The sequence below is a fragment of the Toxorhynchites rutilus genome, chromosome 3 (assembly GCF_029784135.1).
Source record: "Toxorhynchites rutilus septentrionalis strain SRP chromosome 3, ASM2978413v1, whole genome shotgun sequence".
Lineage (NCBI taxonomy): Eukaryota > Metazoa > Arthropoda > Insecta > Diptera > Culicidae > Toxorhynchites > Toxorhynchites rutilus.
The window spans coordinates 167990355-168005204 of record NC_073746.1 but is presented as its reverse complement, the minus strand read 5'-3'; the positions used below and the strand labels follow the sequence as shown (position 1 = coordinate 168005204).

At 39.2% G+C, this 14850-nt stretch overlaps 1 protein-coding gene across 1 annotated transcript in view; it reads left to right on the top strand.

The window, feature by feature from the left end:
- The window catches only part of LOC129777944 (uncharacterized), a 28145-nt gene extending 13759 nt beyond the window's left edge, over positions 1-14386 (top strand). The window contains exons 3-5 of the mRNA XM_055784552.1: positions 13237-13400; positions 13459-13648; positions 13707-14386. Of these exons, the coding sequence (XP_055640527.1) occupies positions 13237-13400; positions 13459-13648; positions 13707-14332 (980 nt within the window). The 3' untranslated portion in view covers positions 14333-14386. The remainder of the gene's footprint in view (positions 1-13236; positions 13401-13458; positions 13649-13706) is intronic.
- The last annotated feature ends 464 nt before the right edge of the window (positions 14387-14850 follow it).

Genomic DNA, 14850 nt, shown 5'->3' with positions numbered 1-14850 from the left:
TTGATGGCACCAGTCAACAAACACATTCAGTAAATATTGCAAACGTTGGCAGTCTTCAGCTGAACGGATCACGCCGAATATTTTCAAATCATCAGCAAATCATGAACTTGCAGTTCGACCCTAATTTCGCAGCAATGTCATTAAAAATAATATGAACAACAAGGGCCTAAATTACTTCCTTGAGGCACCGAGATGATCCGAGACGTTACAGTTTAACCAAAAGTATATTGTGGACGATCCCATCGAAAGCCGATATAGATGACATCGACTTGAACCTTGTCCTCCATAGTAGTAATGCAGGTGTTGGTGAAGCTCAACAGATTCGTGGTGTCCGACCTGGCGGGCATGAAACCGTGCTGATCGGTCGATATATAACTCTTGGATTGAGTAAGAATAACTTCACTGACGATGATCCCAGATAACTTGGACGCAGCCGACAAACTTGTTATTCCACGATAGTTCCTGACGTTTCGCTTATCACAGTTTTTGAAGACAAGAAACATGAAAGACTCCTCCCGAATTTCATGGAATACTCCATCATTGAGTGATCGGGTTACGATGACAAAAAGTGGCTCGGCTAGATCAGCAGCGCAGTGGCAGAACAAGAGCGATGGTATGCCGTCAGGACCCGGCGGAGGTGAACTTTTTTTTTTTTTTTGCAGCGGAGATGACCATAGCAGGAGTGACCACGATCGTAGTCAAACTTATGACGTCCGAAGGAACACCTAAGGAGGCAAACTAAGTTCGACCTTCTACTTTCTTCAGCGAATCTACTCCCAATTGGCCGGGAATGACATACACCCTCAGTTATATAGGTAACTAGCTGACCCGGCAAACTTCGTCCCGTCCAAAATTTATTTTTCGTTATCACATTGACGTTTTCTTACTAAGCGCACATTCATGAGATATGTAATTGAAGAACACATGCGAATTGAATTTCTCGAATTTTCCCATTTTCCTTCAGAGTTTTCCGAAAATGTTCAATTGTCACGTTTGGTTGAAATATGTTCATTATTTTTATGAGACCCCCTCTCCTTTCCAGAGGAGAAAGGGGTGTCATACTATCATAGAAACATTCCTCGTACCCAAAAACTCTCACATCCCAAATTTTGCTTGATTAGTTCTCGAATTATGCAGAAATTTGTGTTTCATTTGTATGGAAGGCCCCCTTCAAAGAGGGAGGAGGATCTCTAAAACCTCTATATGCTATGTTTGATTCTATTTGTTTGATTAGTTCTCGAGTTATTCTCTCAGGGAGAGGGGAGGAGTGTCTATTCACCATAGAAATGTTTCGTGTCTCCTAAAACCTTCACATGTCAAATTTGGCTCCATTTGCTTGATTAGTTTTGTTTTTTTTGTCTTTCATTTGTATGGCGGTCCCCCCATAAGAGAGGGGGAGGAATATCTAACCACCATAGAGTCATTTATTGCACCCTAAAACCTTCACATTCCAAATTTCGCTTCATTTGTTTGATTAATTCTCGAGTAATGCAGAAATTTGTGTTTCATTTGTATGGCAGCCCCCCTAAGAGAGGGGGAGGAGTCTCGAACTATCATACGAACCTTCCCCGACCCCAAAAATCCCTACATACCAATTTTCATGTCGATCGGCAGTAGTTTCCGAATCCATAAGAATCAGACAGACTGATAGACAGAAATCCTTTTATATTAGGCTGTCAAAAAAGTCCTGCGGTATTTCCGCGAGGTGTCGTTGTAAGCGCGTAGTTCTAGTTGTATTCATTGTATCGAGTCGTACTATAGCTTGTTGGAAAGGTTTTTTTATCTGCATTATAGTGATTTTCAACTCATTTGGCTGGTTCGTCACTTATTGCTTCCATTTTTGGAAGAATGTTAGGAGTGAGAATTGAACTCGTGACCTTCAGCGTGAGAGGTATGGATGTTACCACTACGCCAGATCGCCTCCACTGTTGGAAAGGTATTTTTGCGCGTTATAATATAGTACTTGACAGTGTTTTATTTGGTTAAGTCGTTCGTGAGTTATAGTGTCGCAAATATGGAGCAAAATAAAGAGAAAATCCGACATATTTTACAGTACTTCTATGACAAAGGCAAAAATGCATCTCAAGCTGCCAATAAAATTTGTGCAGTTTATGGACCCGATACAGTTTCCATTTCCACCGCACAACGATGGTTTCAACGTTTTCGTTCTGGTGTAGAGGTCGTCGAAGATGCGCCACGCTCCGGAAGGCCTGTCGACAAAATTGCGACAAAATCGCTGAATTAGCCGAGAAAGACCGACATAGTAGCAGCCGTAGCATCGGCCAAGAGCTGGGGATAAGTCATCAAACCATTATTAACCATTTGAAAAAGGTTGGATTCACAAAGAAGCTCGATGTATGGGTTCCACACACGTTGACGCAAAAAAACATCTTTGACCGTATCGACGCATGTGAATCGCTGCTGAATCGCAACAAAATCGACCCGTTTCTAAAGCGGATGGTGACTGGCGATGAAAAGTGGGTCACTTACGACAACGTGAAGCGCAAACGGTCGTGGTCGAAGCCCGCTGAAGCGGCTCAGACGGTGGCCAAGCCCTCATTAACGGCCAGGAAGGTTCTGCTGTGTGTTTGGTGGGATTGTCAAGGAATAATCTATTATGAGCTGCTTCCCTATGGCCAAACGCTCAATTCGGACCTGTACTGCCAACAACTGGACCGCTTGAAGGTAGCACTCATGAAGAAGAGGCCATCTTTGATAAACAGAGGCCGCATTGTCTTCCATCAGGACAACGCCAGGCCACACACTTCTTTGGTGACGCGCCAGAAGCTCCGGGAGCTCGGATGGGAGGTTCTTTTGCATCCGCCGTATAGTCCGGACCTTGCACTAAGTGACTACCACCTGTTTTTGTCCATGGCGAACGAGCTAGGTAGTCAGAAGTTAGCCACAAAAGAGGCCTGTGGAAATTGGCTAGAGATCACATAAACTGTGTTTACAATTTACAAGCCAAAAATTCATACGCTCTGAAGTAATTAAATTTTATTCTGGTGCTGGGTTTAACTGCTAGATCAGAGAATATCTTTTTTATCCAACCTTCAGTATAAAATGTACAATATTACAATATGATTAATTTGACAACTGACCATCGTGTCAGACGTATTCGGTCGTAGCCATATTTCGCACTTCATGTACAGATTTGATCTGATTTGCGCGAAAAGTTTCCCCATTACTTAAATTCGTGATTCGATTATATCAATTGCCTTTGTTGATTTTTCCAACTAGCCGCAAATACGATCGTTTGTTTCTACGTACGTTACAGCTCGCGTAAACTAAGCAACATTTTTTCACCTGGAAACAATATTTGACCTTACCATACCTTGCCGAGTTCGCTTATCACTACCGCCCACAATGGGTGACACATTGATACGGCACGAGCGCAATTGCACCAATTCTGCTTTTAAAGCCCTTCTGCTGACCAAACATCAAGCAGTACTCGCAGTTACTATTCGGGTCAAACATACGCTCAGAATGAACGGCTCTATTCTCGTGCTGACATTTTCGCTTCTAGTGGGCGGCACTCACTGTAAACTAAATACAAATGTGGTCGATAGCAGATCTTTGAAGCCGAACCACAACTGTCCACGAATGGACAATGAGCTGGAGGTTACTTGGAGTCACGAGCGATTTGTGGACCGATTCTACCGCTGCGTATCGGGGGACGCCTTCCAATTTCGATGCACCAACGGCACGGTGTACGATTCGGTTCTACGGAGATGCCGTCACGCCGACGCAAGTGAACTTCCTGCGAGGCGACTGAATCGAGTGGTTCGATCGCGCAGATGTCGAGATGGTGCAAAGTTTGTCGAAGTGGCAAAGCTGAGTCCACAATACTTGCTGTGCATCGGTGAAGGGCTGGCGGAAATCAGGACTTGTCCAATTGGCAAGAAAAAAGCTGGACACATTCAGTTGGTTTGGTTGGAGGACCACTGCGAAAGTATTATGTCTGACGAAGAACCCAGATTGTCCCAAGCGCAAAAACGGGATTACAGTGATACGAGTAAGTGCTTGGAAGGCGTTGTTTCGGATGCCAATTCTAGCACATTATCATTGGAGCCAAAACCTCAAACAACAAACAACATCATAATTGAGATACTGAGCAACAAATATTTCATTAGAATACCAAACTGTGGATTTGGCAAGTCGGATGTAAAAACTGTTGTTGCTGAGACGAATACTGATTTTCCTATATTGAATTCAACCATGACACCGTTAACTCCCGTTGAAAGTGATGATATGCGAACGAATACCAGCACTGTTCAACAAGCAATAACATCGAGTACAGAAAATAGTCGGAAAACAACATCTTCAGAATTCTACAGCACCATAAAGGCAGATGAAAGAATTGCTACGCCAGCTCCAGTTACAATCACATCCGATATGACGACAGAACGCAAGCCAAAAGATACAACTTTCTCCACAACTGTTGAGCCGCCGATGAGTTCGACGATCAAACAAACATCAACACCCAAGACCATTGTAGGGGAAAAAAGTAGGTGTGATCCAATCGCCATTTCAAACTCAGCGGATAGAACTTACAGTTGGCTGGAAACATTCCCTGCCAACGGAGCTCCCGATGGTGGAAATCTCATGCAATCCGTGTACTTGTGGCCTTGCACACACCAAAAAGGACAGCTAAGCCTCGATCCACCGAATTACGTATTCGGAGATAAAGTATACATTGAAGATATAAACGACGATATCTGTAACACGTCTTTCCTAAATCGTTCTCAACCTGATAACAAGGAACAACTGGAAAACGCAACGACACCCTCTACAAATACAACCTCAACTACAGCGATTCCTGATCTAACAATACGAACGGGATTACATGGAGTGACCACTCCCAAAGCTGAAATCACGGAAACGAAAATCCAAATATCAAATAACACAATAGCAGACTCCATGATTGAGCAACCGAAAGTTCTCAAGGACCCAACTCCATGCGTCTGTGAGTCGATCGCTTCAAATAGTTTTTTCTTCCCTGTAATTAGTGAATCCAAATTCTACGAAAAATATCCTGCGATGACATCCGGCTACAGTGGAAAGTCTAGGCGGTATGCAGAGAATTACAACAGATATGCATAGTTTTGACAGATTTATCAAGAACATCCTGAATATCCAAGAACAATACTAGCTAACTATTGCAAGGTGTACTGCAAATAACAGAACCGTTTTATGATTGTACTGAAACATAAACTAAAATAAACTATTTTCTCATCTAATTGTTCTGATCGTCCAATTGTTTTTGAAAACGGTTTCTGACTCTCTTATGTGTCGATTCTTTCTCCTTCTCTACACTCCATTGCACAATGGTCCAGGAGATGCGTTTAAGTGGAGATTAGCATTTTTAGCGCTCGACAGTTATTCTCTAGACAAAAACTGTCTTCGACAAAGTTGTTACATTTGATAGAGCGCTCATTTTCATGTTATCAAAAATAGGGTGACCAAAATTGTCGATGAAATCAAAAATATAACTTTCTTATCTTTATAGATAGAGATAAACATAGTTCAACAATGTTGAAGCCCCAATTATTTTAAACATCTTTGTAGAACAAAGTTTATTTCTATCTCTTGAAATAACCGATATAGCGCCTTTTTTCTAATTTGCGTTAGAGTCACCATGAAAAAAAATGTTTTTTTGCTCTAACTTTTATATTTCAAATTCTACATACAAACATTTTGCGATGCAGAATTTGTCAATATCTCAACTTTACTCAAAGTTATTGATACTTCTTCCCAAAAAATACGCTTTCTTCAATTGTTTGTCTTTCTTTCTGGGGCAAATATAAACAAAGTTTATTGACGTCATTTAAAAGAGCATAGTTCATTCTGCTTAATGTGTTATTTTCAAAACTATATTATTTTTCGTGTTTGAATAAATTAAAATTGAAATCATGAGTTTTTGGGTACAAAACCATCAATGAATTTGAATATGATTAAGATATTGACAAGTTCTGCATCGCAAAATGTTGGCCTTAATAAGCTCTCAAAGTCGTACGAAGACAGTTTTGATGTAGAATTTGAAATATAAAAGTTAGAGCAAAAAAGCCCGCTTTTTCATGGTCACCCCAATGCAACTGAGGAAAGAATCGCTAAATCGATTATATTTGAAGATAGAACAAAACTTTGTTCTACAAAGTTGTCTAAAATAATTGGGGCTTCAACATTGTCGAACTATGTTTATCTCTATCTATAAAGAAAAGAAAGTTAGACTTTTGATTTCATCGACAATTTTGGTCACTCTATTTATGAAAACATAAAAATGAGCGCTCTAACATATGTAACAACTTTGTCAAAGACAGTTTTTGTCTAAAGAATAAATATTTCCCACAAAGTTGTTTTTTAACAAAGTTGCATTAGGGTAAGCATGAATAAAAACGGCTTTCTTACTCTAACTTTTATATTTCACACTCTACATACAAACTGTCTTCGAAGGACTTTTAGAGCTTACTAATACAAACATTTTGCGTTGCAGAACTTGTCATTATCTCAACTTCACTCAAAGTTATTGATACTTCTTCCCAAAAAATACGCTCTCTGCAATTGCTTGTCGTTCTTTCTGGGGCAAACATAAACAGTAAATGTTTGAGTAAATTAAAATTGAAATCATGAGTTTTTGGGTAAAAAACCATCAATAAATTTGAATAGTATTAGGATATTGACAAGTTCTGCATCGCAAAATGTTGATCTTAATAAGCTCTAAAAGTCGTACGAAGTCAGTTTTGATGTAGAATTTGAAATATTACAGTTGGAGCAAAAAAAAAAACCCGCTTTTTCATGGTCACCCTAACGCAACTGAGGAAAAAAGCGCTAAATCGATTATATTCAAAGATAGAACAAAGTTTTGTTCTACAAAGTTGTTTAAAATAATTGGGGCTTCAACATTGTCGAACTATGTTTATCTCTATCTATAAAGATAAGAAAGTTAGATTTTTGATTTCATCGACAATTTTGGTCACCCTATTTTTGATAACATAAAAATGAGCGCACTAACATATGTAACAACTTTGTCAAAGACAGTTTTTGTCTGAAGAATAAATATTTCCCACAAAGTTGTTTTTAACAAAGTTGCATTAGGGTAACCATGAAAAAAACGGGTTCTTGCTCTAACTTTTATATTTCAAATTCTACATCAAAATTGTCTTCGTACGACTTTCAGAGCTTATCAATACCTTATCAATATCTTAATCCTGCTCAATGTTATTGATGGGTTTTCACCCAAAAACTCATCATTTCAATTTTGATTTACTTAAATACAAAGAATAACATATAGTCGAAAATCACATATTATGTAGAGTGAAATTTGTTCTTTCAAATTCGGTCAACAAACGTCTTTTATGTTTGCCCCAGAAAGAATAGCAAGCAATTGAAGAGAGCGTATTTTTTAGGAAGAAATATCAATAACTTTGAGTGAAGTTGAGATATTGACAAGTTCTGCATATCAAAATGTTTGTGTTAGTATGTCCCAGAAGTCTTTGTATGTAGAGTGTGAAATATAAAAGTTAGAGCAAAAAACCCGTTTTTTCATGATGACCCCAACGCAACTAAGAAAAAAAGCGCTATATCGGTTATTTCAAGAGATAGAAAAAAACTTTATTCTACAAAGATGTCTCAAATAACTGGGACTACAACATTGTCTAACTATGTTTACCTCTATCTATAAAGATAAAAGAGTTATATTTTTTATTTCATCGACAATTTTGGTCACCCTATTTTTGATAACATGAAAATGAGCGCTCTACCATATGTAACAACTTTGTCGAAGACAGTTTTTGTCTAGAGAATAACTGTCGAGCTCTAAATGCTAATTTCCACTTAAACGCATCTCCTGGACCATTGTGCATTGTTCTATACATCTCCATATGCGGACGTTCTAGAGGTTCAAGTGCTTGCGAGAGCTTCTAGTTCTTCTAGTATCGTACATGCTTCGATCCCATATAGAACAACCTTCCTAATAATTCGTGGAACTGCCGATGTCCCTTTATCAATTTATTAAACACTACCACACGGCAACTTCCTGCTTCACAACTATCTCAGCCGAGAGATGCGGTAAAATTGGCGAATACGTTCACCACGGTTTCACTGTTAACGTTCCGGCAAGCAAGATGAACGTCGTCTACGATTAGCTCAGTAACCGTAAATACCGGATACCTAGTGTCGAACCAAATACATGCATCAGCTTCGATTCTTCCGTCAACCCATAGTTCTTCCTATTTATCCGATATTTATTCGATATTTGATTTCGTTAGAATGTCACAGCCGAAAGTATGAGGTCACCTCAAGGGATATATTAAGTATTACTGTGCGAATTTTTGAACGTGTTTTTCGCGAAACCATGTTTTTCAGCTGGTGGTATCGATATCTCAGGTTCTACTCGACCAATTTGGCTGAGTTTTTTTCATCAGCATGTGAAAATGAACTATCTAAATACTTACATCGCCGCTTTAATATCTCATTTTTTAGATTTTTTTATGAACTTATAAACTGCGATTTGTCAAGAAAAATAACTCATTTTTAGCAAAAATGGTCGCTATTTTGGCAATGTTCGAAATTTTTAAAAACCCCTATGTAATGCTTTAGGTATTGTCCTAAAGTTTCAAAATATTCATCGTTCTGCGGCACCCCGTTGCTTCAGAACCGAAACCACCAGTAAGGTATCCAGCTGTCAACAGCGTAATGATCATTATTCGTAAATTTTATTCGGTTTTATGATAAATACATCTACAAATATAGGGTTGGGGAAAAATAAATGTCGTATTTCTGATCGAAATTTGACACTTTATTTAACATACTTAAAACCGTCCAATTTAATTCAAATATGCGCAAACTTGTTGCCATTTAGAAGGCAACTTCATTATCCCCCCCTTATAGGGGATGATTCCCTTCCAATCCCACCAAACACACAGCAAAACCTTCCTGGCCGTCAATCCGGGCTTGGCGATGATTTGAGCCGGCTCAATGCGATTCGACCACGACTTTTTTCGCTTTAGGTTGTCGTAAGTAATCCACCTGTCATCACCAGTCACCATCTTCTTCAAAAATGGGTCGAGTTCGTTCCGTTTCAGCAGTGCATCGCAGGCGTTGATTCGATCTAAAAGATTGTTTTGCGTCAATTCGTGTGGCACCCATACATCCAGCTTTTTTTGGAATCCAATCTTCTGCAAATGGTTCCAAACGGTTTTATGGTCTATACCCAGTTCCTGGCCAATCGAGCGAGTGCTCATATGCCGGTCTATGATGATAATTTCAACAATTTTATCGGTTTCCACGACGATTGGCCTACCAGTACGGGGTGAACCTTCGACAGCCACTACACCAGAACGAAATCGATCAAACCTACGCTGTGCTGTGCGAATCGTTACAGTATCGAGTCCATAAACTACACGAATTTTTTCGACCGCCTTCGTGGCAGTTTTACCTCGCAGGTAGTAAAAACGTAAAATATGGAGAATTTCTTGCTTAGTGGACTCCATCTTTGACGCGCTATAACTTGAGACTGAAAAGGACAATCACAACACTGTCAAAACGACTCTTGTAGCACGGAATTGTCGTCTTTAAATAGCCGTATAAAATGACCCGATGCGATAAGTACAACACAAAATATGTTTATGTGTTGTCAGATATTGACAATATACGACATTTCATTTTCCCCAACCCAATATAACTTTAACAATAACCAAAATACCCGAACACTTGACTTCATTCCTAACATCTGGAAAAAAAAATCACGAAAATTCATTATTTTTCGACCTTCCAGACAGGGGTCCCTTCTTAATACATTTTGTATAATATTTTCCCTTCAAGAGAATTGTCTTTTTTAATTTATTTTTCTGCTTTGTTTGTTTTTTTAGATACTTCAAATTCTAAGGCTAATTATCCTTCACTAGAAATCGCCAGGATTTGTTTGGAAACATATTATAGAGAAATTTTCAAAAGATAGGAGTTGGGTGTCTAAGAACAAATTGTAGCGTTAATTTGGTTGCTATAAGTAATCATGTTTATTTTGCCTTGTTTCTGCGTTTGTGGCCATTGTTTATTCGTGCGAGGTGTATCTTCCACAACGAAACTTGTTGCCACAATGGGTGAAAGAATTTCCAAGTTTTTTTTCGCTATTGGTGCAATGGTAAACCCGCGGTACAAACAGGGGCACCGAAAGAAACATTTTCCACTTTCACTTAGTTTGGGAGAACGGAACCGGCGAAAGTCACCCGAAAAGAGTGTGAGGGCTTATAAACTGTTTTATTGTCTTCCAAAGATGCTGAATGTAGTTATCTAACATCCAGAATCTTCACAAGCTCTCCAATTAACGAGTTTTTAAAACAACCCGTGTATCTTGTCGCCAGATCGAGTTTAGAAAGCTCCCTTCGCGCCCGAGGAAGACAGCCTAATGTGTTGGCTCGGTTAGACCTTGATTACATGTCCCAAATACAGGGAAACTTCGATATAAAGTATCCTCGTTATAACGTGCCTTCGATTTAACGTCACTGGATATAAAATTCACACATACATTTACATTCATTTTACCTCGATATAACGTACACATTTTCAAAGTGTAAAGGAATTATTTTTGAAATATTTTTTTCTGAAAGAACAATAAATTATCTGTATGTTGATACTAGAACATGTTTCGTACCTTTAACCAATCCTGAAATACAAATGGTTTTGTGATTCCGGATTCTAAATGAATCAAGCTTTAATCAACAGTACGAAGGAAAACATCATAGAAAAGGCTAGCTTCGTCTTCTAGTTGAATTTATTCATCAACCTTACCCAAACAGCAACACAATAAAGTAATACATGCTACGTTTCTGAGTACATTATTATGCTTCGATATAACGTACAATTCGATACCACGTACAATTTTGAAAGTGAAATGTACATTATATCGCAGTTACCCTGTATATGTTTTCCTTAAAACTATCGATCGTCTTGTGTAATTGTCTCTATATCCTTATACCCCCCCCCCTTCTTTTCCATTGCGAGCAATTGGCCCCCTTGCTATAAACAGTAAAATAAGTTGAAATGTAAATATACAATAGATAAACGAATAGATTTAAGAATTGAGTGTGTTCTCAACATTGTAACAATTCTCTTATATCCCATCCTTTTCCTCAAAAAATATATCACCCTTCTAAACTCGAGTCCACCGCGAGTAATTGGTTTTCCACCTTAACAGTTGGGCTGAAAAGTTTATAAGATAACACAGTAAAACTATTTTTTGGCAAAATTTAATTTTATTGTTCAACATAACTGCCTTCGAGGACGATACAGCGTTTATAGCGATCTTGCAACTTTTCGATACCATTTTTATAGTACTCTTTTGGTTTTTCATCAAAATAAGCCTCAGTTTCGGTAATCACTTCATCATCGGTCTTAAATTTCTTGTCAGCGAGTATTCTCTTCAGGTCTGCGAACAGAAAATAGTCGCTGGGGGCCAGATTTCGAGAGTACGGTGGATGCGGAAGCAATTCGAAGCCCAATTAATGCAATTACACACGAAACACCGATTTTTCCAATTTTTTTTCACAATAACAAAAGTTGCTTCACTCTCAATGCTGTAGCTCACGAACCAATCGACCGATTTCTGTCAAATTTTGACGCGTATCCGTTGAAAGATGATGCTTTGTGATAGTCAAGTAGATTTTTGCAAGAGGCGCCATCTAGACGTCAACTTTATGATCTTTTCAGCCGGACTGTTACTAAGCATAGAGTTAGGAAAATTGTTTATAGTTTTATAATAACTCCGTCATTGTTGAAATTCGACCATATGCGCAGAAGGATTTTTTCAATAACATACGGGTGTAGGCTGATAAATAATGCACATACAGGCTTGTAGAAAACGAACAAAAACAAATAGCAAGGTTGGGTAAAAAACAAATCTTAACCTTCAAAACATGCATTATTTTTCGACATAGTCACCCTTCAAGCATTACACATTTCTCTCAACGTGTAACAAGTTTTTTCATACCATCACTGATAAATTCATCTGACTTTTCTGAAATCCAGGACGGGATAGCTGCTATCACCTTGTTGTCAGAACTGTAATGATTATCCTTAAGGTCTTTCTCACTAGTAGAGGAAAAAAAATCGCAAGACACAAGGTCGGGAGAGTACGGGGAATTGGTGGAATCAATTCAAACTTCAGGGTTTTCAGAGTCTCAATGGTTTAAGAAAACTTTTTATGGGATACGGGTTGGAGTAGCGCAGAGTGAAAGCATGGTGTTCAAAGCTATTTGCACTGTATTCATTTTCTCTGTTTAATACTAATTTACAAGATATTCACAACTGTTGTACAGATGATGTGTAATTGATTTGGAATGATACCTAGCCACCATTGCTGGTGCTGGCAATTGCTGCTATCAATTCTTATTTCGCCACTCCGTGGCGATGCAATACTGCCTGATGTTCTTGCCAATTAGCTGCTACTCTTGCTGTCGCACTTTTGCGATGATATGTTTGCTGCTTCTGTTGCACACTTGCTCCTTGTTGCTGGTTCGACGATTGGATTGAATTTTCTTGTTGCTGCTACTGAACTTGATGTGTATTGCTTGATGGTTGAAATTCGACTTGCCTCCGCGCGGTCGGGTGGCTGTTTTTATACCCTTACACTTTTGCAAGTGCACCGCGATGAAATAAAAAAAGGGCGTGGCTAACGAAGCGAGTTATTTTCCCTTCTCCGTTCGTTTCGCGGACGGAACGGATTCAAACCGGGAGAAGATGCGAGCCATTCAGAGGTGTTGAATAGTTTTGCGAGATAATCCGTGAATCTTCTATTTCTTGAAAGCTCTATCCTCAAGGTCCTTCTTGATGATTTTATGTATTTTCCTCGAATCGTTCGATGGTCCTGTACACGAATAATGTGCTCAAATTCAGATGAGATAACTTCCTTCTGAACTGTATGTTGCTCATTCCATCAAGACACAATATCTTGATTTGTTCTCCACTCGAATCCATTGCCATTTTCATCTGAAAAAAGTGAAACACTGGCTTTATCATTCACAAGTGCACTATAAACAAGTGTCGCAATCAACACAAACAGAGCTAATTAACAGAGCACGGCAGAGTTTACATCGGCAGGCACTCAAATATGTGTATCACTTTCACGGTGACACCCTGTACATATACCCATCAACACCATCTAGTGAAAAATATGGGGATACTTTTGAAATGGCCCAATATAAATATGCATTATCATTCAACTCCCTTCCAATTTCACAGGCGACTACTGGATTCGTCTGAGAGCGATCGGACCTTGCAGCAGCAGACAAATCGAACAGTTTGCTATCCTTTCGTATAAACCACTGACCGTTCAAAAGGAATACATCGCATTTCCAAACGAAGTGACCCCTGAATATTTAGAAACTCTATTTGAGGATCTAATTGTAAGTTCAGTTGTAGCTCCTGACTATTTTCGTTGATACACATTTATTACACTTCCAGTATGCGAACCATCCTAACACATCATGTGGTACATCCAAGCCGGATGTATGCATTACAGATTTTGAAGCACACGATGCTGACGAGAGTGTCGTCAATGGCATACCGGATCATCAATTTATTTTGGGATTTCAGAACTATCCGTTAACCTTTGAGGATGCATTTGGTGTGAATAAATATGAGCATTTCATGAGTAAGCTAGTTTTTCGGTTTACTAACATGTAGAGAATAAAACAAAACATTATTTGTAGACGTAAAAGACAATATCACGCTCCAAGGATCTATCAACAATTTGAGCTTCACGTACCCACCATTCTCGTTAATGACACAGACAGACCTAATAGACGACAGCATGTTCTGCGATGAACAAACGCGTTCTACGCGCTGCCAGCATCAACCTTCATGCACCTGTATCCATAGACTGAAAATCGAGCTGCATTCATTGGTCGAACTGTACATCCTCGATCTGACATCGGACATCAACGAACTCAACCATCCATTCCACCTTCATGGCTACCAAATGTACGTGATGGAAATGGGTCAGGACAGAGAAAACCCGATTACTGTCGAACGAGCCCGCAGTATCGCAAGGAATCGGACGTTTCATCAGATTCGTTCGAAGAAATTCCCACCCATCAAAGATACGGTATCGATCCCTAGCAAAGGTTACACAAGACTCCGTTTCCGAGCTGACAACCCGGGGTTCTGGTTGATGCACTGCCACTACGAGTGGCATACGGCCGTTGGAATGGTTCTTATTTTGCAGATCGGAGAGCATAAAAATTTTGTGAAACCGCCGCCCAACTTTCCCACCTGCAATAAATACCAGCCAACGATAGATGAGTCACTGGTTTTCGGTGATCCACGACAAGACTAATCCGTTTAAAATCTTGCTTCGAACCTGGAACTCAAGAGATTCTAACCATTACGAAATCCTCAAATAAATCTAATTTATTGCAGTTTTCATTTTTGTGCCCTGTATAGATTTTTGTGAAAACATTTTCCGAATTGCAAATTGAATCAAGACACTACCGCATTGTTAACGTAGGACTATTAAACTAATGCCGACGAGAACGGACATTATATAGATTTTAGAACTAAGTACTCTTTAGTACAATTATTTGGTAGCCCTAACAAGGCCCAATGACATCAACATTTAATCTGCAAAGACGATTTCCCCAGGTTTCTCAATTTTGTTTAGGAAAGCACATTCCGTTCAGCACAAATGTAAGCGACTACAAAAGTACCCACGGCTTGCACGTATCTGCAATGACGATTTCCCGAGGGTCCTCGATTTTTCATTCATGTTAGGGAAACACATTCCAGTGTGCAGATACATTCGAGCACAAGTATTCCCATCTTAAATGCATCGTCAATGAGTGAGCTTGTTGTGAG